General features: G+C 36.0%; 1 protein-coding gene across 3 annotated transcripts in view; it reads left to right on the top strand.

Moving 5' to 3' along the window:
- LOC144972606 (vitamin K-dependent gamma-carboxylase-like) overlaps positions 1-27,180 on the top strand; it is a 92,423-nt gene that overhangs the window by 51,686 nt on the left and 13,557 nt on the right. For all 3 annotated transcript variants that reach the window (XM_078914037.1, XM_078914035.1, XM_078914036.1), the window contains exons 2-11: positions 6,373-6,438; positions 7,084-7,390; positions 7,892-8,047; positions 9,965-10,130; positions 20,030-20,108; positions 20,398-20,504; positions 22,384-22,547; positions 24,859-25,037; positions 25,427-25,573; positions 26,133-26,264. In XM_078914037.1, coding sequence (XP_078770163.1) covers positions 7,093-7,390; positions 7,892-8,047; positions 9,965-10,130; positions 20,030-20,108; positions 20,398-20,504; positions 22,384-22,547; positions 24,859-25,037; positions 25,427-25,573; positions 26,133-26,264 — 1,428 coding nt within the window. In that variant the 5' untranslated portion in view covers positions 6,373-6,438; positions 7,084-7,092. The remainder of the gene's footprint in view (positions 1-6,372; positions 6,439-7,083; positions 7,391-7,891; positions 8,048-9,964; positions 10,131-20,029; positions 20,109-20,397; positions 20,505-22,383; positions 22,548-24,858; positions 25,038-25,426; positions 25,574-26,132; positions 26,265-27,180) is intronic.

Below are 27,180 nucleotides of genomic sequence, written 5' to 3'. Positions count from 1 at the left end.
ACACAGAGTTTGTGTGTTGGTCCGTTATACTTCCGGATGGCAATGTTGTGAACTCCTCGGCCAAGCGCATTCTATCTATAGTCAGGTTAATACAGTTCAGTGAGCATTACTCGTTAACGCGGATGGCAAAAAAATAAGAACAAAGACCTGAGTGACGTCATCTTCGAACTATCTATAGTTCCAATGAGTTTCTCGTCCAATTTTTCTGCCATTTTGTTGTCTTGAAGAATGAAAACAACTCACCCAGTCGTGCCATGTGGTAAAGTCGATAAGATCGTATTTTGACTTTTAAAATCAAACCGTGCTCATCCAGACACACTTAGTGAGTACACGATCCAATTATAGAATTGCTTTGAGATATTAACGAAAACTTTTATTGTGGCTTTATTATTCAGCGCGTGATCGCGCAATTGGTATGATTAATTCTGGGATTGAAGTTTCTATTGTTTCCAGGCATTTTGGCGTGTGAGTATATTTGTACGGAACAAAAATTGTACTTACATAGCTTTATTTATTGCTTTAATCGCAGAGGGTATTAGAGTAAATTTATATCTACTTAATCTACATTTTGTTTCTAAACATCGTCTACAAGATGGTCGGAGAGTAAATTCATATTTTAAAGGATGTGTCTTGTCATTTAGAATTTCAATCAACAGCTGTTTCTAGTGTTGTTCAACGCTTTTCAGTTTGCAATTCATTATTTTACCCGATTCTTTAATTGTGCTATTTAATTTAGATTTCTCTTTCACTCCACTCCCTCCCCACCAGATTATTAGATTGAAAGTTAACATACCAAGTAGAAAGGAATTATAGATTTGCAACAATGTCTTTCTGCTAACATTAAAATTTCTACATTTTCGGAGAATATACATTCTTTGACAAAGTTTCCTAGAGATGCCTATATCGCTTTCCCAAAGTAAAAGGAAATAATCCGATTTTATTTTCTGATTGAAAACGGTATTGCCAGTGCAGATAATGCGAGGTTAACCAAAAGAAGAAAAAAAAAAAGAAAAATGGGTTGGGGGGAAGGGGGGGGGGGGGGGCAATTCTTGTAATGGCTTCTCGAGTCTGTCAGCTGTCGCTTCAAGTAATTTCCAACTTTTCTGATATTGGTTTATTACATTACTTACAACAGCTGTGCCAAATGTTAATTCTTGCTAAAATGCTCCATCTTCCTTCTTCCTCAACTATTATTATTATTATTATTATTATTATTATTATTATTATTATTATTATTATTATTATTATTATTATTATTATTATTATTGACAAGAGAGGAGAAAAAAAAAGCCATGAGAAAACAATATTAATCTAAATTTTTTTTTTCAAAAACTATTGCAATTTTTCAAGATTTTGTTTTTCATCTGTCGATTAAATAGATGTGAGACTAAATTTAACAAACTTTTGAAACCTCAAGACGTCACCGTTTCCATGGAAACGGCTGCGATGTTATCGTCCGTATTGTAGAAAAAATTAGTCTCAAATTCATGACTTCAGGATCCGTTTTCATGAACTCGGACTAGCGCTGAGTCTCTGACTTTAGTCAAGGACTTGAAAAAATCGGATTTCGTGTGAACTGACCAAGCGTCCCAGAAAAAAATCACCTGACTGAATTGGCCAAGTTTTACTCATTTGCTGAGGCCGAACTTCAAGCTTAGTCTGAGACTAGTAACTAGAATACATCATAGCGTCGACAAGATAGCAGCTATTTTTAGATTGAGAGAATTTCGATTCGGAAGGAAAATACGTCGGGTTACGAATGACAGAGGCAAAACGTGTCCTTTTGCCAATAACACTGGCTTTTAAAAAAAACTGTAAGATAAGTGCAGATCGTCGAAATTACACATTTTTGTGAGTAAAAACTAAAAAGAAACCCTAATCTAATCGGCTCGCGAGTTGCGAGTGAACGGAAACTCAAAGTAGAAGTGTTCGCTTCAAAGAACGACCAAAAAAAAAAAAAAGAAAGATTAATAATAATAGTAATAATAATAATAATAATAATAATAATAATAATAATAATAATAATAATAATAATAATAATAATAATAATATAATAATAATAATATAATCTTTATTGTCCCCCCAAAAAAGGCAATTTATCAATTGGTTTACAATGTTTGAAATTAAAAATACAATACATAGGTAGACAAGAATACATTAATGAAATAATATATAAACATCAAAATGATAGTGATATAAATATCTATATGAAGATGACGTTTCATAACAGTTTCGCAAACCCAAACATATTCTCTCTCTTACTCACACGACCACCTCGACAGACCCCTGCGCGCGCACGCACGCACACACACACACACACACACACACACACACATGGAGTATAAAGCCTTGTAAAGTTGTAGAGGTATAAAATGATCGTAATGGTCTTATATACTGTGTTCTAAAAGTTCTGGCCAATATTGATGTGTTTTCATATTTTACAAACTCTTTTTACACGTTTTCTATAGTTCCAATGAGTTTCTCGCCCAATTTTCCGCCATTGTGTTGCCTTGAAGAATGAAAACAACTCACCTAGTCGTGTCATGTGCTAAAGGTGATAAGATCGTATTTTGACTTATATAAAATCAAACCGTGCTCATCCAGACACAAAGTGAGTACACGATCCAAATACAGAATTGCTTTGAGATTTTAACGAAAACTTGTATTGTGGATAATCCAGCACCTGATCGCGCATATGGTATGATTAATTCTGGATAATATTAGAAAGTATAGTGGGGACAAAAGTTATTCTGCTGGCATTGTAACTGACTGAAATAATGTGATTCATCAGAATACCTTTTCTGTTTTGTTTGTTGTTTTGGTTCATTTGTTTGAGTTTCAATGAAACTTTCATTGGCCTAAATGTAGAATTGACAGTCGACCATGGACATCATTCTAGTCTGATCAGTGGACAGTCAATATCACGTGATTTGATTCATCATGGCAAAAGTAAGTTCAAATATGAAACAGAACGAAATAGTATCTATACCGGATGTGTTGCTAATTTTCTCTTTGTTAAAAGTAAGAAGACTGGTATTAGAGAGCTTGATGTCATCAGCACAAAATAGCCGAAATCGTCGCCGTAGAAAATGTTCATGAAATCTGATTGTTTAAAGTCACTTGCTCCGCTAACGCTTAAGACTAGCAAGTCATTTACTAGGCAAGTAATTAACTAAATCTAGTCCGCTTCGTGAAAACGGGCCCAGAAGGGTATATCCTTTTGTTATCATAGTTTTTCCCGGTCAAATGTTCAACTAGATGGTTCATAAATCAATGTTGCAAGTTCAAAGGACAACAGACAGATTTAGCAAGTTGAGAGGTCCAATAGAGATTCTAACATAGGCGATGTTTATAATAAGTTCAAATATTCACGCATTGCAAACTTTATTTCAACATAGTTTAAAGCTAGTTTAAATATCCTCACTGGGCGGTGTTCCTGACCTCCCATAGTGGGCAGGGAGGCACTTACTGTGTCTTCTATCCCCTTATATCTGTTTTCCAACGCTTTCTGTCGTTGTCTTGGGATGAAATTACTTGGTTTTGTCCTGGCCCTGGCTGGATACCCTAGCTGGGAGAGAAACAGTCAAATATATAGTTAGTTTTGGGAGATGATATTATTTTCCTTGTAAATCTTCTCTCTGTTATGCATTGTATTATGTTTTGTTTAGATATTATATAGGATTTGTAAACATTTGAGTGTATCCCTCTTAGTGTGGACCTGTGCTTGTGTCTGGATGAGACTTTTAGGTGATCTCAAACTAAGCTTTTTGATAGTGTGCTCTTGGAATCTACATCTGTTTCCTATTTGAACCAATTCCCCTTTGGCTTACCTTTTATTGGTTGCTTTGATTGTAATTCCATAACTTTTTACTATCCCATTTTCTTCCTCTATTATACTGGCGCTGATGTGACCTTAAGGTGCTGCAAGCGCCGTAAAACCCTTAAAAACAAACATAAATATCCTCAAAACAAAACGAGTGTTTGAATGTACCATGTTACAAGTGACGTAATTGTTCTCGGTATCCATTCTTGATTGTCATATTTATTTGCATTGTTTGTCCTGAGAATTCAAGTAACAGTTTCATATCTACTATCAGCACACTATTTAATAATGAATAACTACACCAAGGTTTCGCTCGGCGCTTGAAGCAAAACAAGGTTGTATGACGCTTTTCAAAGAGGTGATGATTATATAGAGCTTGCTCGTTTGCTGAACATAAAAAGAAATACTCTGCATACAAAATCGTAAAACGTGGGATGAATAATGATGGTACAGTGGCATACCTTGTGAAGGCAAACCATACAACAAAGTTAACGATATTATGATGAAACAAATCAACCGACAACATTAATGAACACCCAGCTCTTACGCTACATCAAATCAATCGGGGATTGCGTACAAGACTATCTACTTGATGAACCCCAGATATCGAGTACATCGCTGACAAATTGCCTTGATGGACAGTAATAACGACAAAGAAGCTGGAAGACCCACCGGCAGAAAGAAATTCTGATGCAACTAACCGCTTAAACTACGATGGTTGATGGAAAACAGTCATCATTTAATCTTTATAGATGAGACGGGGATAAATCTTTGGACCTTTCATCACTCGTTTGATTGTTGGTTTTTTGTCGGGGGGTTTTTTCTTTCTATCTTTCATGTTGAAATTTGAAGTTGCATTCATTGACATATTGTGAGCTTTCTACGCGGACAATTGAATTCGCATGTGGATTCTTAAGTTTGCAATGTTGACATTTGACCGGGGAAAACTATATTATTATTATTATTATTATTATTATTATTATTATTATTATTATTATTATTATTATTATTATTATTATTATTATTATTATTATTACTACAACTACTACTACTACTACTACTACTACTACTACTACTACTACTACTACTACTACTACTACTACTACTACTACTACTACTACTACTACTACTACTACCACTACCACTACCACTACGCGGGTGGTTGGATGGGAGCATCACCCTTGAATCATATACCTATGATGTTCGCATGGGTGTACGATCCGATAGTGATGTCGTTTCTTCTTCTCTTTACTAGCCTAGCCTGCTTCTTTGGTTTGTGATTGTATTTTTGACAGGGGATATTTTTTTTTCTGTAAATCTTCTGCCTGTTTGTTCTTGGTTATTTATAATTTAGCTTATATCTTTAGGTTATGATTTTGATTTACATTTGTACTATTTTTGTTAGATTGCTTGTTTTTTTGTTTCAGCGGTCTCTCATATAACCTCAATTGTGTTGGAAGAGACCTAAAGCAACAAAAAAAAAAATAAATAAATAAATAAACTACCACTACTACTACTACTACTACTACTACTACTACTACTACTACTACTACTACTACTACTACTACTACTACTACTACTTCTACTACTTGTGCGGCTATGTGGTCTTGTGGTATGACACTCTCTTTGGGATCGGTAGGTCCTGGGTTCGAGCCTCGCTTGGCGCATAGTTGAGTCCTTGGAAAAGACTCTTTACTTTCTCTCAACGTACTCAGGTGCAAAATGAGTACCTGGCCGTTAACAGCGTAGTCTCTGTCCGAAAAAGTTTTAATATCGCGTAACCGGCGTCATGTCATGTCCTACATAAGTGTTGCTGTTGGCCAGGGATCCATTGTAAAGCGCTTTGAGCACGTTTAGTGGATATTGCGCTATATAAAAGTTCAATTTTTCTTTTCACTACTACAGTAACTATTACTACGACTACTACTACTACTACTACTACTACTACTACTACTACTACTACTACTACTACTACTATTACTATTACTTTTGCTATTGCTATTGCTATTACTACTACTACTACTACTACTACTACTACTACTACTACTACTACTACTACTACTACTACTACCACTAATGCTGCTGCTACAACTGCAGAAAACTCGTCCTTCAAATAATATAAATTAAAATAGCCTCATATTGTCAAAACTCTCAAACATGAGACTCCAAGGATTTACCATGCTCAATGCGCTCCACAATGTTTCAATTATTCCTCAGCGGGCTATATGCTACCATATTCCAATTTATACAGTACTAGTCGCCTGTTGTGCGTCTTTCTTGTACCAACACTGTTTCAATGTCGTTACTGTCAATAGTCAGGTACTTATTCACACCCAAGCCGAGTGGTGTAATAATCTGTAAGTGTTTTACTGGACCAGAATTTTCTGCGATGACTGTCACCCACCCGCATACTGACCATGCTTAACTATACTTGTCTTAGTGACAAGACGGGTACAGAGCCACGGTGCCACACTAAACATTATCATCATATACTGCATGATATCGTTTAAATCCGCACATTTATTGTATTTTTCTTTTCATTTCCTCAGAAATCATTTACGACCCCAATGTATTCTAGAAGTTTGTCTGCATGATTTCCATCATTCTATTCTCAGGTAGGCTCTCACAACTCATGATATCGTTTTGGGTTGTACGAGTACATTTCATTATAATGTACGAGAATATTTCATTACAAATACTAAAAACCATTGAACAAAAACGATTATACAGTGGAAATCTGATATAACAGACAGGGATGGTGGGGATCAGAGCGATATTCCTGTTATATTATCCGATTCCCGTTAAATTGGATATGCAAATCAATTCTAGTAGTAGGAGGAGGAGGAGGGGTAGTAGTAGTAGTAGTAGTAGTAGTAGGAAGAGGAGTTATAGTAGGAGGAAGAGTGGTAGTAGAAGTAGGTTGTTGTTGTCGTTGTTGTAATAGCAGTAGTAATGGGGGGGGGGGGGGGGGGAGTAGAAGCAGTAGCAGTTGGTGTTGAGGATGGGTCAATATTTAAGACGATGAAAGGGAGGTGGAACAAGGGCAAGAAGAAGAAGAGTAGGAGGAGGGGGAGGAAGCGGAAATGGTGGTGGTGGTGGTTACGACGACGTGGGGGATGAGGATGGGAAATGAAGGGATGCTTAAATTTACTATGAAGTGAAAAGGGAGCAAAAATAGGAGAATGGAAAAGAAGAGGAAGCTCAACAACCCTCTCTTTCTTTTTTTTCTTTTTTTTTATACGCGTTTCCTCCCTTTTCAGCCCAACACAATGCCAAACACAAGCCATTTTAGGAAGAAGCCGTCGGGCAAAAGTGTCGGCCATGATGACAAACCGTCAGCTAAGTCTGACAACGAAATGTCAGCCGGGTTATCTCGTCATAACATCAGGAACCAATCACCGTCCAGTTTCTCCAACAGAAAAGGCCGATCGGAGACGAGCTTCTCTCACAGTTTTCATCAGTTATTTGGCTTCCGGTTGGAGGAAATGACGTCACATAGTGACTTTGTACGACTTTTGTGCCGGCCATGTGATCCTGCCTCGTTGGGAGTTATGAGGTTCTGCTTTGGTAAGAGCAAGTAAAAGAGAGGAAGGGGGTACATAGATTATTTATTGTCAAGCCAAATCTTATTAAAGAGAAAGTATAAAACCAAAATGTAAGAAAACCAGTTTTGGTGACATTGCCAATTCTAATATAACGATTTTCTACAGTAATCAGCATGCTCCTAACAGGTTTTGATAACGAAACAACGAACATTTGACAGGAGGAGACATGTACGATGTGATCCACGCCTCAAAACGGTGTTGTGTCGAATCGAACCAAATGTCAAAAAGTGTCTTTTAATGCTTTTTTCCCCCTTTTTTAAATATTCAAATGAACTTTGAAATTTTAGCTTTTCGCAACTATATTCATCTTTGATGTCTCGGGTTTAAGAATTTTTGAGAAGTTGGGGGTTATTTTAATTGATCGATATAACACGAAATAAACGTTTTCTGGCCAAAATGGGGATAAAGTATTTTGTCAACGTACCGCAGTTTAATAAAAAATGTACACGTTTTTAACTTCCAGGTTTTCTAATGGTTTTAGACGTCTTTCAAGAGAGGGGGCTATCCATGCTGGATGTGCGATGGGGTTCCGTCAAGGATTGCCGATTTCCCCTCTTTGATTTCCTCAAGCCACTACCTTTGCAGTGGATGTACGTTATTTATCTGGTTATGTTTATAGGTAGGTTTCTTTGTCTTCCTCAAACTATGAAATGAATTGATTAAAATAATTTATTGTTGTTTGTTGTAAGAAATGTAATTATTTGACACGCGGGAGCAATAAAAGACCAATCTTTTGTGTTAATTTCACTATTGTTACCCGTGATATTATGTTAAATCAACAGAGGTCGGATAAAGTTAGGGTGTGATTAAAATTCATCTGACGGTCCAATATTGTTTTATACAGTTTGACCCAGATAGTGTCTGATTTTCAATTAAACTTTTTTCATTTATTTCTGAAAAAAAGTAGTACTGGTTACTGGGAAAAGATAAGAATTAAATGAGTGGAAGAACTCAACACCAAACCTAATATCGAAAATGAAAGCATTTTTTATTCTAATCAAAACGTCGGGCACATTTTCATAACATGTTGAAAAAGAAAGAGTTAAATCAAATGAACGTGATGGCTGTTTCTGTCTTCTAAAATATATTCACTCTAAATGACTACAAAATATCAAGACAGAGAGAGAGAGAGAGGGGGGGGGGGGAGAGAGAGAGAGAGAGAGAGAGAGAGAGAGAGAGAGAGAGAGAGAGAGAGAAGAGAGAGAGAGAGAGAGCAGTGAATTGAATAAAAATATGATTTGAAACAAAAAAAAATATTTTTTTTTAACGAAATGATCCCCGCTTTGGTCAATTATTTGCCAATTATCAATACAAACTTTGTTTAATGTTGATTAAACATTATGAACTGTAATGAATTAGTAAATACAAAATGTCTATAAATCACCAAAGAAGGGTTGTGTAGAGGAGCAGTTACCAACATAAAAATGAGAGAAATTCGCCACGACGAGATTCGATCCTACAACCCTTTGACTGGTTGAGGAAAGACTGGCTATTTTTTGTATTATTTTGTTTTGTTTTGTCATATTTTGTGGGGTTAATTTGTTTTTGTTCTTTGTTGTTTTTCTTTTTGTTGTCTTTGTTTGTTATTTATTTATTATTATTATTATTTTATTTTTTTAAAACATGGTTTCAATTTTGTTTCCGTACTTGTGGGGTTTTTTTTTTTTTTTTGTTTGTTTGTTTGTTTTTTTTTGTTGGTTTGTTGGTTTAGTTTGTTTTCTTAAATTTTTGTTGTTTTTTTTATACTTCGTTTCTTTTTGTTTTGTTTTTTTTTTTTTGTTTTTTTTTTTTTTGTTTATTGTTTTTGTATTTACGTGGTTTGATTTTTTGTTTCCGATTTTTGTTTGTTTGTCTGTATGTGTTTGTGTGTGTGTGTCTTTTGTATACCATCAAAAAGATTCTGATGCCATATATAATACCTTATGGGTTGTTGTGCTTGTCTATACAGGCATTAGAGAGGTCTCCAGTCTCTCTCTCTCTCTCTCTCTCTCTCTCTCTCTCTCTCTCTCTCTCTCTCTCTCTCTCTCTCTCTCTCTCTCTCTGCGGGTGGTTGGATGGGAGCATCACCCTTGAATCATATACCTATGATGTTCGCATGGGTGTACGATCCGATAGTGATGTCGTTTCTTCTTCTCTTTACTAGCCTATCCTGCTTCTTTGGTTTGTGATTGTATTTTTGACAGGGGATATTTTTTTTTTTCTGTAAATCTTCTGCCTGTTTGTTCTTGGTTATTTATAATTTAGCTTATGATATATTTTGGTTATGATTTTGATTTACATTTGTACTATTTTTGTTAGATTGTTTGTTTTTTTGTTTCAGCGGTCTCTCATATAACCTCAATTGTGTTGGAAGAGACCTAAAGCAACAAACAAACAAAAAAATATCTCTCTCTCTCTCTCTCTCTCTCTCTCTCTCTCTCTCTCTCTCTCTCTCTCTCTCTCTCTCTCTCTCTCTATCTCTCTCTTTCACACACACACACACACACTCTTTCACTCTTTCACTCTTTCACTCTCGCTTTCCTTCATTTATCCCCAGGCGCCATTGGTATCATGTTAGGATTTTGGTTTCGAACCTCATGCCTGTTGTACATGGGGCCATACTGGTATATATTCCTGCTGGACAAACTCTCCTGGAACAACCATTCATACCTGTTTGGTATTCTGGCTTTCCTCTTCTTTCTATCGAGCGCCAATAGATACTGGTAAGTCTATCAATAGATTGTAATATCAATTTGCAACACTAACGATAGAAATGGTGAAAATAATATTTATAATGATAATAATAAAATCATAATATATATATATATATATATATATATATATATATATATATATATTGATAATAATAATAATAATAATGATAATAATAATAATAATAATAATAAATAATAATAATAATAATAATAATAATAATAATAATAATAATAATAATAATAATAATAATAATAATAATAATAATAATAATAATAATAATAATAATAACAATAATAATAATAGTAGCAACAACAACAACAACAATAATAATATAGCAATGACTATCCCGCACAAATCTTTGGGCCTCTTTTTCGCTCACGAAGTGCCCGAATTCGCGTCAAAATATGGGACGAAGCCGTTTCGTATATGCTATTTAAAAAAATTAATTACGACGCTGTTTATCGATGAATATGACTGAAAGTTGGCACACAGTTAGAATAAAGGTCATTGTAGATTATGTCAAGCGACAAAACTCGTGCGATTACCAGAAGACCGTTAAAAATAGATTTTTACTCTTTGGAGTAAAATATTTCTAAAACTACCGGGCGTGGAGGTTTTGTCGCTGACAAGGTAATACATGAACATTTCTTCTTTTTGGTTGTAAAATTTCATATGAATATGACGAGTACTTTTCCCGTATTTTACAAAACACCATCCTAATTTGCTCTTCAAGTTTCAATCTTTTAATCCACTTATTACGCAAGATACAACCAAAGGTCGAAAAAAAATGCCGAAAAAGCGTCCCATATTTTCGCGTTTTTTTCCTCTTTGCGGGTCATCCAAATAAATGACACCATTGAAACTGCATAACTTGTTTATTTATGAATGGATTTTCAAAATTCAAAAACATTTTTACTCAATGGAGATAGGGCTTTGATTTTAGACAAAAATTTTCATCAAAAAGAGAAAAAAACATTTTTCATAGTCATTGCTAAATAATAATAACGATAATGATGATGATGATGGTGATGATGATGATGATAAATAATAAAGATAATAACAGTAATAATAATGATAATAGTGGTAGTAGCAACAGCAGGCAGTATTAGTAGTAGTAGCAGTAGTATTTTTAATTCAGAAAAGTGAGTGGAGCAGGCACTTATGTTGGTAACAACAAGATATGAAGTGAATAGAAAAGTGCCAGAAGACAATAGAGAATAAAAATTTTTCGCGGCGGTGGTGGGGTTTGAACCTGCGACCTTATTGGTACGACAACTCCGCCTGGCAGGTGAGAGCGTGGCTCTACCGTGTGAGCTATCCACGAACACAAAAATATTCGTTTCAAACTCAAAGTCATTACTAGATCCCTCTCTCACCCACTTCTTGAGACCGCCGATTCGTTCGTACACCACCATCGCGAATAATTTTGACCAGCAGTTAAGCTTAATAGCCAATATTCTCAACACAAACATATAACATAGAAACGATTGAGACATTGAGTATGCTCCGGTGTATGGGGTGAATTTTTAATTCAGAAAAGTGAGTGGAGCAGGCACTTATGTTGGTAACAACAAGATATGAAGTGAATAGAAAAGTGCCAGAAGACAATAGAGAATAAAAATTTTTCGCGGCGGTGGTGGGGTTTGAACCTGCGACCTTATTGGTACGACAACTCCGCCTGGCAGGTGAGAGCGTGGCTCTACCGTGTGAGCTATCCACGAACACAAAAATATTCGTTTCAAACTCAAAGTCATTACTAGATCCCTCTCTCACCCACTTCTTGAGACCGCCGATTCGTTCGTACACCACCATCGCGAATAATTTTGACCAGCAGTTAAGCTTAATAGCCAATATTCTCAACACAAACATATAACATAGAAACGATTGAGACATTGAGTATGCTCCGGTGTATGGGGTGAATTTTTAATTCAGAAAAGTGAGTGGAGCAGGCACTTATGTTGGTAACAACAAGATATGAAGTGAATAGAAAAGTGCCAGAAGACAATAGAGAATAAAAATTTTTCGCGGCGGTGGTGGGGTTTGAACCTGCGACCTTATTGGTACGACAACTCCGCCTGGCAGGTGAGAGCGTGGCTCTACCGTGTGAGCTATCCACGAACACAAAAATATTCGTTTCAAACTCAAAGTCATTACTAGATCCCTCTCTCACCCACTTCTTGAGACCGCCGATTCGTTCGTACACCACCATCGCGAATAATTTTGACCAGCAGTTAAGCTTAATAGCCAATATTCTCAACACAAACATATAACATAGAAACGATTGAGACATTGAGTATGCTCCGGTGTATGGGGTGAATTTTTAATTCAGAAAAGTGAGTGGAGCAGGCACTTATGTTGGTAACAACAAGATATGAAGTGAATAGAAAAGTGCCAGAAGACAATAGAGAATAAAAATTTTTCGCGGCGGTGGTGGGGTTTGAACCTGCGACCTTATTGGTACGACAACTCCGCCTGGCAGGTGAGAGCGTGGCTCTACCGTGTGAGCTATCCACGAACACAAAAATATTCGTTTCAAACTCAAAGTCATTACTAGATCCCTCTCTCACCCACTTCTTGAGACCGCCGATTCGTTCGTACACCACCATCGCGAATAATTTTGACCAGCAGTTAAGCTTAATAGCCAATATTCTCAACACAAACATATAACATAGAAACGATTGAGACATTGAGTATGCTCCGGTGTATGGGGTGAATTTTTAATTCAGAAAAGTGAGTGGAGCAGGCACTTATGTTGGTAACAACAAGATATGAAGTGAATAGAAAAGTGCCAGAAGACAATAGAGAATAAAAATTTTTCGCGGCGGTGGTGGGGTTTGAACCTGCGACCTTATTGGTACGACAACTCCGCCTGGCAGGTGAGAGCGTGGCTCTACCGTGTGAGCTATCCACGAACACAAAAATATTCGTTTCAAACTCAAAGTCATTACTAGATCCCTCTCTCACCCACTTCTTGAGACCGCCGATTCGTTCGTACACCACCATCGCGAATAATTTTGACCAGCAGTTAAGCTTAATAGCCAATATTCTCAACACAAACATATAACATAGAAACGATTGAGACATTGAGTATGCTCCGGTGTATGGGGTGAATTTTTAATTCAGAAAAGTGAGTGGAGCAGGCACTTATGTTGGTAACAACAAGATATGAAGTGAATAGAAAAGTGCCAGAAGACAATAGAGAATAAAAATTTTTCGCGGCGGTGGTAGGGTTACCAACATAAATAATGAGAGAAATTTCGCCACGACGAGATTCGAATCCCTATCACCCCTTTGACTGGTTGAGGAAAGACAGGCTATTTTTTGTAATAATGTTGTATTTGTTTGTCATATTTTGTTGTGGTTAATTTGTTTTTTTTCTTTGTTTGTTTTTCTTTTTGTTGTCTTTGTTTGTTTATATATTTTTTATTATTATTCTTTTATTTTTTTAAACCATGGTTTCAATTTTGTTTCCGTACTTGTTGGGTATTTTTTTTTTTTTTTGTATTGTTTGTCATTTTGTTTTTTTTTTTGTGGTTTGTTGGTTTATTATTGTTTTCCACCCTTAAATTTTTGTTTATTTTTTTATACATTCGTTTTCTTTTTGTGTTTGTTTTTTTTTTTTTGTTTTTTTTTTTTTTTGTTTATTTTTTTTGTATTTACGTGTTTGAATTTTTTTGTGAGAGTCCGATTTTTGTTTGTTTATCGTGTATGTGTTTTGTGTGGTGTGTTGTTTTGTTAATACCATCAAAAAGATTCTGATGCCATATATAATACTAATGGGATGTTTTGTGTGCATGACTATATAGACAGAGGGCAATAGAGAGGTCTCCCGTCTACTCTTCTCTCACACTCTTCGTCGTGCACTGATCTCCTCTCACTCTCATCACAATCCTCCCCTCCTCCTCTCTCCTCCCTCTCTCCTCATCACTCGTCTCTCCTCTCTCTGGGTCTCCTCTCAATTCTCGTCGCCTCATCTCCTCCTCTCTCGTCTCTCTCTGCGGAGGTTGAATGAGTATCAACGACCCATGAATCATATACCTATTATCGTTCGCCAGAGGGTGATAGAACAACGATAGTGATGTCGTTTCTTCTTCTTCTTTACTAGCCTATCCTGCTTCTTTGGATTGTGATTGTATATGTATAACATGGGAAATTTTTTAAATATTTCAGTAAAATCTTCTGCCAGATGAGATCTTTGGTCATTTAACATTTAGTGCTTAATGAACATATTTAGATTATGAATATGATTAACAATATGGAACTATAAATGTACGTAAAGTTATTATATATTTATATGTTTCATGCGGTCTCTCACGTATAACCTCTCTCTCTCATCTCTCTCTCTCTCTCCCTCTCCTCTCTCTCTCTCTCTCTCTCTCATCTCTCTCTTTCACACACACACACACACACTCTTTCACTCTTTCACTCTTTCACTCTCGCTTTCCTTCATTTATCCCCAGGCGCCATTGGTATCATGTTAGGATTTTGGTTTCGAACCTCATGCCTGTTGTACATGGGGCCATACTGGTATATATTCCTGCTGGACAAACTCTCCTGGAACAACCATTCATACCTGTTTGGTATTCTGGCTTTCCTCTTCTTTCTATCGAGCGCCAATAGATACTGGTAAGTCTATCAATAGATTGTAATATCAAATTTGCAACACTAACGATAGAAATGGTGAAAATAATATTTATAATGATAATAATAAAATCATAATATATATATATAATATATATATATATATATATATATATATATATTGATAATAATAATAATAATAATGATAATAATAATAATAATATATAATAATAATAATAATAATAATAATAATATATAATAATAATAATAATAATAATAATAATAATAATAATAATAATAATAATAATAATAATAATAATAATAATAACAATAATAATAATAGTAGCAACAACAACAACAACAATAATAATATAGCAATGACTATCCCGCACAAATCTTTGGGCCTCTTTTTTCGCTCACGAAGTGCCCGAATTCGCGTCAAAATATGGGACGAAGCCGTTTCGTATATGCTATTTAAAAAAATTAATTACGACGCTGTTTATCGATGAATATGACTGAAAGTTGGCACACAGTTAGAATAAAGGTCATTGTAGATTATGTCAAGCGACAAAACTCGTGCGATTACCAGAAGACCGTTAAAAATAGATTTTTACTCTTTGGAGTAAAATATTTCTCAAAACTACCGGGCGTGGAGGTTTTGTCGCTGACAAGGTAATACATGAACATTTCTTCTTTTTGGTTGTAAAATTTCATATGAATATGACGAGTACTTTTCCCGTATTTTACAAAACACCATCCTAATTTGCTCTTCAAGTTTCAATCTTTTAATCCACTTATTACGCAAGATACAACCAAAGGTCGAAAAAAAAATGCCGAAAAAGCGTCCCATATTTTCGCGTTTTTTTCCTCTTTGCGGGTCATCCAAATAAATGACACCATTGAAACTGCATAACTTGTTTATTTATGAATGGATTTTCAAAATTCAAAAACATTTTTACTCAATGGAGATAGGCTTTGATTTTAGACAAAAATTTTCATCAAAAAGAGAAAAAAAACATTTTTCATAGTCATTGCTAAATAATAATAACGATAATGATGATGATGATGGTGATGATGATGATGATAAATAATAAAGATAATAACAGTATAATAATGATAATAGTGGTAGTAGCAACAGCAGGCAGTATTAGTAGTAGTAGCAGTAGTATTTTTAATTCAGAAAAGTGAGTGGAGCAGGCACTTATGTTGGTAACAACAAGATATGAAGTGAATAGAAAAGTGCCAGAAGACAATAGAGAATAAAAATTTTTCGCGGCGGTGGTGGGGTTTGAACCTGCGACCTTATTGGTACGACAACTCCGCCTGGCAGGTGAGAGCGTGGCTCTACCGTGTGAGCTATCCACGAACACAAAAATATTCGTTTCAAACTCAAAGTCATTACTAGATCCCTCTCTCACCCACTTCTTGAGACCGCCGATTCGTTCGTACACCACCATCGCGAATAATTTTGACCAGCAGTTAAGCTTAATAGCCAATATTCTCAACACAAACATATAACATAGAAACGATTGAGACATTGAGTATGCTCCGGTGTATGGGGTGAATTTTTAATTCAGAAAAGTGAGTGGAGCAGGCACTTATGTTGGTAACAACAAGATATGAAGTGAATAGAAAAGTGCCAGAAGACAATAGAGAATAAAAATTTTTCGCGGCGGTGGTGGGTTTTGAACCTGCGACCTTATTGGTACGACAACTCCGCCTGGCAGGTGAGAGCGTGGCTCTACCGTGTGAGCTATCCACGAACACAAAAATATTCGTTTCAAACTCAAAGTCATTACTAGATCCCTCTCTCACCCACTTCTTGAGACCGCCGATTCGTTCGTACACCACCATCGCGAATAATTTTGACCAGCAGTTAAGCTTAATAGCCAATATTCTCAACACAAACATATAACATAGAAACGATTGAGACATTGAGTATGCTCCGGTGTATGGGTGAATTTTTAATTCAGAAAAGTGAGTGGAGCAGGCACTTATGTTGGTAACAACAAGATATGAAGTGAATAGAAAAGTGCCAGAAGACAATAGAGAATAAAAATTTTTCGCGGCGGTGGTGGGTTTGAACCTGCGACCTTATTGGTACGACAACTCCGCCTGGCAGGTGAGAGCGTGGCTCTACCGTGTGAGCTATCCACGAACACAAAAATATTCGTTTCAAACTCAAAGTCATTACTAGATCCCTCTCTCACCCACTTCTTGAGACCGCCGATTCGTTCGTACACCACCATCGCGAATAATTTTGACCAGCAGTTAAGCTTAATAGCCAATATTCTCAACACAAACATATAACATAGAAACGATTGAGACATTGAGTATGCTCCGGTGTATGGGGTGAATTTTTAATTCAGAAAAGTGAGTGGAGCAGGCACTTATGTTGGTAACAACAAGATATGAAGTGAATAGAAAAGTGCCAGAAGACAATAGAGAATAAAAATTTTTCGCGGCGGTGGTGGGGTTTGAACCTGCGACCTTATTGGTACGACAACTCCGCCTGGCAGGTGAGAGCGTGGCTCTACCGTGTGAGCTATCCACGAACACAAAAATATTCGTTTCAAACTCAAAGTCATTACTAGATCCCTCTCTCACCCACTTCTTGAGACCGCCGATTCGTTCGTACACCACCATCGCGAATAATTTTGACCAGCAGTTAAGCTTAATAGCCAATATTCTCAACACAAACATATAACATAGAAACGATTGAGACATTGAGTATGCTCCGGTGTATGGGGTGAATTTTTAATTCAGAAAAGTGAGTGGAGCAGGCACTTATGTTGGTAACAACAAGATATGAAGTGAATAGAAAAGTGCCAGAAGACAATAGAGAATAAAAATTTTTCGCGGCGGTGGTGGGGTTTGAACCTGCGACCTTATTGGTACGACAACTCCGCCTGGCAGGTGAGAGCGTGGCTCTACCGTGTGAGCTATCCACGAACACAAAAATATTCGTTTCAAACTCAAAGTCATTACTAGATCCCTCTCACCCACTTCTTGAGACCGCCGATTCGTTCGTACACCACCATCGCGAATAATTTTGACCAGCAGTTAAGCTTAATAGCCAATATTCTCAACACAAACATATAACATAGAAACGATTGAGACATTGAGTATGCTCCGGTGTATGGGGTGAATTTTTAATTCAGAAAAGTGAGTGGAGCAGGCACTTATGTTGGTAACAACAAGATATGAAGTGAATAGAAAAGTGCCAGAAGACAATAGAGAATAAAAATTTCACCCCATACACCGGAGCATACTCAATGTCTCAATCGTTTCTATGTTATATGTTTGTGTTGAGAATATTGGCTATTAGCTTAACTGCTGGTCAAAATTATTCGCGATGGTGTGTACGAACGAATCGGCGGTCTCAAGAAGTGGTTTGAGAGCGGGATCTAGTAATGACTTTGAGTTTGAACGAATATTTTTGTGTTCGTGGATAGCTCACACGGTAGAGCCACGCTCTCACCTGCCAGGCGGAGTTGTCGTACCAATAAGGTCGCAGGTTCAAACCCCCACCGCGCGAAAAATTTTTATTCTCTATTGTTTCTGGCACTTTTCTATTCACTTCATATTTGTTGTTACCAACATAAGTGCCTGCTCCACTCACTTTTCTGAATAAAAATTCACCCCATACACCGGAGCATACTCAATGTCTCAATCGTTTCTATGTTATATGTTTGTGTTGAGAATATTGGCTATTAAGCTTAACTGCTGGTCAAAATTATTCGCGATGGTGGTGTACGAACGAATCGGCGGTCTCAAGAAGTGGGTGAGAGAGGGATCTAGTAATGACTTTGAGTTTGAAACGAATATTTTTGTGTTCGTGGATAGCTCACACGGTAGAGCCACGCTCTCACCTGCCAGGCGGAGTTGTCGTACCAATAAGGTCGCAGGTTCAAACCCCACCACCGCCGCGAAAAATTTTTATTCTCTATTGTCTTCTGGCACTTTTCTATTCACTTCATATCTTGTAGTAGCAGTAGTAGTAGTGTAAGTAGTAGTTGTAGTAGTAAAGGTTGTGATTGTCGTCAGATAGGACAATAACACCGATGAGGGGAATGGAGGGAGGTAGGAGCGGGAATCTTGACTTATTAAAAAAAAGAATTCCTTCTAAAAGCCAATCACAATTACCGGGTTGGTCATTTTGGAGGTAACTGAAAGAAAATGCTTTTTATGCAAAAAAAAATGTAAACGATAGATCAATGAATTTTATTGTGAATAACAATTGCGAATTTGTGGCAACCATATTGTTGATGACGTGGTACAACTTTAAAGAAATTGTTCTACATTTCCACCTTTGACTTGAATGCATTTTTGGGCTTGTGGTGACATCTTTGCAGACAGAAGCCTGGATTTGTTTGATGGCTCATTCCACTGCTTTTCTCATCGTCTCAAGATCCTCAAAACTGTCACACATCAGCTGGTCCTTTAGTTATCCCATAGAAAGGATATATACCAGGACTATGTGGTGTTAGGAGTCCCTGCCCTGTCCCATGTTCCTTCTAATGGTTTTCTCTGACGCATTGGGTGGTGCTTTGTCTTTCACGGACCACTGATTTTCTCTATCATTGTCACCACATGACCTGCTCAGTGATTGCCAGAAATGTTTTAAAATCACAATTTAATGCTCAGTCTGTATTGCCCCTTTCCCAATTTTAATCCAGTATGGTCCCATCAAACCCTTAGACCTCATGGTAAACCCAGCTTTACTCACAAGATTTCAAGATTTCATTCGTTGACAATAATTTGCTTTTCTGAGCCCCAGTAATCATTTGATCATTTGTGAAAACCATCGACACATGGACAGATACAGTGTAAGGTTTGTCTTTCAATTATACATGACAGCTAATATGGAGTTTGTGGCAGAGACAATGAGTTAACTTTTTTTATTAGCTCCAACAAACGCTTGAACAGCGTCACAGTTCTCTGAAGTCCAAAGACTGCAATAATAGGTATCGTTTTATCCTGTTGCTAGAATCGTGTTATCTCTGTCAAAACTAGTTTTATTTGCTGGCAGTTGAGATTTTCCTTGATTTTTTTTATGCCATACCTTTGACAAAATTGGGATTTTAAGATATTTTGTTTCAATTTAGCTTTCTTGGAATCGTCATCATTGATAATCAAAACAAATGGATTAATTATGCATTTTACGTAATCCGTATATCACTCTTAGGCTGTGTTCAAGATTGCTGTGGTTTTGTCTTGTGTCCTTTATCTACAATATTATTAAGATTTCTTTCAGTTACTATGAAATTGACTCGCCAAGCATCTTTTGTCAGCCAGCTGTTTGTCTTTATTTCATCTTGAACAGGTCATTAGATGGTTTACTGGATTCTTCCATTCACAATGCTCACATTCCACTGTGGAACTACACTTTATTCCGTGCCCAAGTGAGTCAAATTATTATTTTTTAAGACATTAGTTTGTCCTTTGGTGTACTTGACTTTTTTTTTAAATTTTGGAATCAGGTATGAACAGTTTTAGCTTAAAATTCAAAGTGTTTCCTATATGCACGTCGATTCTAACCAATTTTACATTTATTGTATGAAATTTGACTTTTTCAAAATAAAAAAAGATTATTAAAACATAAACAGGTACATTTTGTATATTGTATTTTTTTAGATATTTAAATAACATGTTTTATGATCTTCTAAAACATTTCATGGGTTTTTATTTCAGATATTCTTGGTATTTTTCATTGCTGGTTTAAAAAAACTGGACAGTGACTGGGTTTTTGGGTATTCCATGCAAAGTTTGTCTGAGCATTGGATTTTTGACCCTTTCAAGTAAGTGTCCTGTGTTTTTGTTAGGTGTTTTGTTTGTTCTTTCTTTTTTTGTATTTTTGTTTTGTGTTTCTATTTTTTTTGTGGAAGTTGTACTATGTGTATGTATGTATGTATGTATGTATGTATGTATGTATGTATGTATGTATGTATGTATGTATATATGAGTAATTGCCAAATAAGAAAGTCCAGAACTTACTTGTCTACGTATCACATTTTGAAGTTGCGATATCTTAAAAATAACAAACATTTGAACACTACCCAAAGACGCAAAGATGAAACGGATCAATTGTTAAAAAATGTATAATCCAATATTAAAGTTTTGAGTTGTATTTGGAAGGAGTTATTACCCTTGTTTCAAAAAATGTTTTGTAGATCCTTTTACTAGTGAAAAAATTTAATAACATATTTAAGAAGCAAATAACTCGGAAAGATATTGAACTTCAAGATTATGTCAGAAATTTTTTAGAAATCTGAATCTGAGTGGAGTTATTGCTCTTTGTTAGGCAGGTTGAGAGAGGTATTAAATGTCTGTTGTCAATTGATGTGGTGTGCGTAACGCTACAATGTTATGATATTTCATTACAAAGTACTATTAATGGGGATAAATTAAAATATGTTCATAGAAGGCATAGGATGAAAAATATAAAGACTGTGTTGGTACAGGTAACAGCCAAGTCATTCTGAATAGGTTTACACACAGGTTACCAATGACTGTGCGTTAAGATATATTCTCTGTTTATAAATTTTTAACATTATCATTCAAACATAACATCATTTCATAGTGCCATGAATTGGGGGGGGGGGTTAGGAGGAGGAAACCTCATTGAACACCATTGAATTGATTAAAGGAAACCAAAAAAATTGATACACAAATGTGAGTTACTTGAATTTTAGTATGTTCTCATATTACTATTGGCGCATTAAATTTTGTTTGCTGTCTGTCTCACAACACTACACTGTCACAAATATTCTCACAACACTACACTGTCACAAATCGTCTCACAACACTACACTGTCACAAATAGTCTCAGCGGGTGGTTGGATGGGAGCATCACCCTTGAATCATATACCTATGATGTTCGCATGGGTGTACGATCCGATAGTGATGTCGTTTCTTCTTCTCTTTACTAGCCTATCCTGCTTCTTTGGTTTGTGATTGTATTTTTGACAGGGGATATTTTTTTTTCTGTAAATCTCCTGCCTGTTTGTTCTTGGTTATTTATAATTTAGCTTATGATATCTTTAGGTTATGATTTTGATTTACATTTGTACTATTTTTGTTAGATTGCTTGTTTTTTTGTTTCAGCGGTCTCTCATATAACCTCAATTGTGTTGGAAGAGACCTAAAGCAACAAACAAACAAACAGTCTCACAATACTACACTATCACAAATCGTCTCACAACACTACACTATCACAAATCGTCTCACAACACTACACTGTCACAAATCGTCTCACAATACTACACTGTCACAAATAGTCTCATAATACTACACCGTCACAAATAGTCTCACAATACTACACTGTCACAAATAGTCTCACAACACTACACTGTCACAAATAGTCTCACAATACTACACTGTCACAAATGATCTCTCAATACTACACTGTCACAAATGGTCTCACAACACTACACTGTCACAAATAGTCTCACAATACTACACTGTCACAAATGATCTCTCAATACTACACTGTCACAAATAGTCTCACAACACTACACTGTCACAAATAGTCTCTCAATACTACACTGTCACAAATGATCTCTCAATACTACACTATCACAAATGGTCTCACAACACTACACTGTCACAAATGGTCTCACAACGCTATACTGTCACAAAGTTCTGGTCTAATATTTTGTATTTTTATCTAACCGCCAGGTTCCTTTTAACTGTTCCCCAAATTGATCTCTACATAGTCCACCTAGGCGGGCTTACTATTGATCTTTTCAACGGATTCTTTCTCTTCTTTGATAAAACTCGACCAATCGCCCTCTTCATTGGATCTTCTTTCCACTTGATGAACTCTCAAATGTTCACCATTGGTAAGCACTAAACATCTCACTTTTAAGATTTTAAAGAGTTATTTTTTTATTATTGTTTCCCCTTTTGTTTATTTCTTTGTTTTTATTTTCTTCAAAGTGAGGACATATTGAAAAATTGTCTAACCTAAAAAAAGATGTTATTTTAAATGCAGCTGTGGACGTTATAAAGTAATGAACTTTTCAAAATTTATCTTTCTCTTGTGCCTGGTTCTAGATAATACACTTTCGTATATAAAATAAAAAATGTACCTTTTCTACAGTGGGTTACAAAAGTAATCCAAACTCTAATACTCAATTGTATATTTATTTATTAGTTAGTGTAACATTTAATCTGTGCAATAAACAAGAGAAAACTTTTAAGCAACTCATTTTGATATGTGAATCCTTGTTAAATGGAAATGTCATTATTTTCATTATCATCATCATCATCATCATCATCATCATCATCATCATCATCATCATCATCATCATCGTCGTCGTCGTCGTCGTCGTCGTCGTCGTCGTCGTCGTCGTCGTCGTCATCATCATCATCATCAATCATCATCGTCATCATCATCATCATCACAGTCACAACTTTTAACATTTCCAATTGTTAATGTTGTTGATTTTCTTTTACCACTTGAATATAAAAGCATAAATGTACGCGTTCGGGAGTAGGGGGGAGGGGGAGAGAGAGAGAGGAGGGGGCTTGTTGTTTAATTAATAGGCCTCTAGATGTAACTGAAACAGAGCTTGTTTGGGTAAACACACTCGTTCAGAATTGGTCTGATTCATTACCAGTAGTGATTGAAGGTTGAGGATAAAATAGGATCTGGCAAATTATGACAAGTCACTTTTAATGTCTGCTTCACATCATAAAAACTGATAGATTCTTGCCCTATGGTTTTCATGGCTCTCTCTAAACTTAATGAAGGTAGTGATTAGGCACAGTGCAACCTCTGGATAATGACAAGCCCAGTTGATAGCAAAAGTGACTTCTGGTCCTAATTTTTTGCTATATATTATTAGTAATAAAAAAAACAATTTAGTGACATGCATTTTAGTAAAGCCCCTGTTTAGCGACATTGATACAGCAATAATCGGCAGATGACACCGGTTGATACAAAAAATCTAGCCAAATAGGCAACATCATTTCCAACCACTGTCATCTTGTACTCTTAGACAATAAAAAGCCTATTCAAAGCCAATGAGATCACTTTGTTACTGATCAATGCTTAGTTGTCGCTGTTGCCATTGGGTACATTTTTTTAAAATCTCAGGAATGAGAGACTTCCAAAATTTGCCGTCATTTTGCTAGTTTACTGCTTATTTCAGAAAGTATCTGTATGTCCATTCTTTTCTTATCTATTTATCTACTTATTTTTTTTTAATTTTATTTTTTTATTTATACCTCTATTTATTCATTTATTTATTTATTGGCCACTTTTAAAGTCGAAATTGACCTCATTGTATTCTGGCCATCTGGCAGTTCTGGCGCTATTGACGGTGTCATTACCGATTGCTAACAACCTCGCTGACGACCTTGCTGATGAAGCAAGAGGGTATCAAGAATAAAGAAATTTTCCTTAAATGCCATATAATCAAATAAATATAGGTCCCAAGTCCGGTTAAACAACAGAAGGAAAATGGTATGCAGGCACTGCTTACAATCAAAACAATGACATTGGAGAGTGAAAGTGTATATGGTAAACTTTTTGACAACATGAAAAATACACATTCTGGCATGGTTGGGATGTGTCTTATCACATGAACATTGCCACCATTATTATCATGGGTATCACCACATCCCTTTTTTCCGCCATCTTGAATATCCCGGAATAACAACATAATTTTCTGGTCCCAGGCAATGTCATTATCCAGGGGTTGCACTGTACATAAATGTGCTTTACATCGTACATTTAAGGCACCCTTTTAGTGCCAACATACTTACATTTGTCACATATACAGCCCAGGTAAACTGTAAGGTGCCTGATGTCTAAGGATACAATATGACAGCTAAGTTTTTGTACTAATTGCCACTCATACAGTCAGGTACCATACTTCATTATACTTGCCTTCCGAGCAGAGCGAGAGATCATGCTAATATGCATCCTTCTACACGACTTGGCTAAACATTTCTGTCCACTGACCTTCCCCTCCCACAGAGCACCATTCTCTCCTACTACTGACATATTTATAGAAAACCCAATGTTATTGAGTTTGATGTTCTATGCACATATCCTCATTCATATTTATTGTAATGAGCATCACATAATATGCAGTAGAGACATTATTCTTTATATTTATTTTCATTCTATTTCCTTTTCCATAGGTATGTTTCCCTGGGCCATGTTAGCCACCCAGATGCTGTTCTGTCAGTTTTCCTGGCCACGAAGGATATTCCGGTCGATACCTTCTTCTCTACGATTAGTGACACCAAATGAAGACGATGATGATCTTGTGCCCAGTAACAACTGCTTATACTCTAAAGAAGACGTGAAAAGAGAGGAGGTAAAATAAGTATGGTGACCTAATTTCTTTCTTTATTTACAGATCAGCTCAGATATGTCAATATCTCTATCGCACCAAAGGCTGTTCCCCTACCATTCATTCTCCTCTATTTATTATATGAAAATGAAAATCTTATATATTAACTTGTATTTTGATAGGTTTCACTTAAAAGCATTGTTATTTAGCAGATAAAAGCAATATTTATACACAGACATGTACTGCAAATATAAATTTCCCACTATTTAGGCAGCTAGTCATTCTTATTTCATCTATTTTATAATTCTATTATATTATATTAAGTTCGCTTCTAGCAACACTTTTGTCTGGAATGAAAGGTCACTCATGACATTCCATGGCAGTTTGAATATTATTTTTTCTTTCCTGAGCAGATTTGTGTGCCAGCGTCAACATCATATGACAGGAAAGTATCCACTCCTCCAACAACTGCCAGTCTGAGACAGAAAATCTGCGCTTGGTTTACTGTTCTTTTCATTGCCTGGCAATGTTTTCTACCTTACTCTCATGGCATTACTAAGGTAAGAATTTATATGATTAGAATTATTCATCCTTTATTGTCTGCTGTTTAATGAAGAAAGTATGCTCCACAGGTGCTATCTTTCAGATTTAAGAACAAAATACTCTGATTGTGTCTTGTCCCTTCATGGTGTCAGCGAACCCAGGGTGCATTGGTTATGATTGCATTTTTTATCAAAAAGTTTCTGATTTGAATGAAGGTTGAGGCTTTTAATATGCTGTCCCATGTACAGTCAATTTAGAGATTGTTACAGATGATGTGCTTCCTTGAAGTGTGGAAATGAATTTCAAAGAATTTCAAGTTGTAATACAATATACAGAATTGGTTCAGCTCGTCCCCACGATGAGCACTGAATAATGCTTTAGAATTTTGAAAATCACATTTCTTTTAACACAGGATGGAGACAGTATTTTTATCAAGAATTTGTAGTTATTGTGCAAACTAATCAACATATAGAGAAGCATGACTCCCATTCTGTAGAAGAAATTTAATGGTAAATTTGTCGCATTTTAATAGAGGAGAAAAAGAGAGGCCTCAAAATGTTGTAATTGTTTTTTAAGGGATACAACAACTGGACGAATGGTCTTTATGGCTACTCATGGGATATGATGGTTCACTCTTGGACAATACAACACATCAGAGTTACCTACTATGATTTAGAGAGTGGACAAAGAGGTTATCTCGACCCAATGGTATGTATGTGTATAGATAGTACGAAGTTGACATCATTCAGGTCTTTGTTATTGTTTTTTGCCATCCATGTTTCTGAGTGATTCTCACTAAACTGTATTAACTAGACTGTAAACGTTCAAGGTTACACATAGTTTAGTGTGTTGATCCATTATCCGGATAGCAATGTTGTGAGTTTCTTAGCCAAGCGCACATCTATATGTATGTATGGATATACCGTATTCAAAAAGTTCTGTCACATCCAAAGAGAAGTGAATATTTTTTAATTGCGAATTGTTAATACACAACCAATGGCACGAGACTGTTCACCAGTGAATAGCAATTCACTCAATACAGAGCAGTGGTCAAATTTATTTGTCTGCACATTGCTCCCAGGTGGCACATGCATTTTGAAGAAAATTCAAGTAACATTCGACCATATTATTTTTTGTCACAATAAAATCAGTGTGTACATTAGGCTTGCACATTATCAAATCTTTTCATTTTCTTTGTTGTAACCTGTATTTAATTAATTCCAAAAATGGTCAAACGAATTCTGAGCATGATTGTGCTTTAGGAATGATTTACTCTGGATTTTGAATTTCCGCAATTGCAAGGCATTTTTATGTTTGCCAGAGAACTGTGTAATGTTTAAATCAGCATAATAATTAAACTGGATCAGCAAAAGACTGCCAAAGAATTGGTTGTCCAAGGGCGACAACTCCTGTCATGGATTGTGCCATTGTCAATTATCATATTCAATTTGCTCGAGTGTCATTATTGAAGGTAACAACATCAAGCTTGTAGCAAATTAGTATCAATATTACATATCTAAATCACCCTGCAGATCATAGATATCCCGTGCAGTGGCTTAGAATGGATGCAACATTAAATTTGTATGGTTGAATTTAAAGCAGATAAAATCATAATTATCATAAT

The sequence above is a fragment of the Berghia stephanieae genome, chromosome 5 (assembly GCF_034508935.2).
Source record: "Berghia stephanieae isolate SIO BIC M18660-M18661 chromosome 5, UCSD_Bste_1.3, whole genome shotgun sequence".
Classification (NCBI taxonomy): Eukaryota; Metazoa; Mollusca; class Gastropoda; order Nudibranchia; family Aeolidiidae; genus Berghia; species Berghia stephanieae.
Note: the sequence above shows the minus strand (reverse complement) of the source record. Positions and strands in the feature narration are given on the sequence as shown.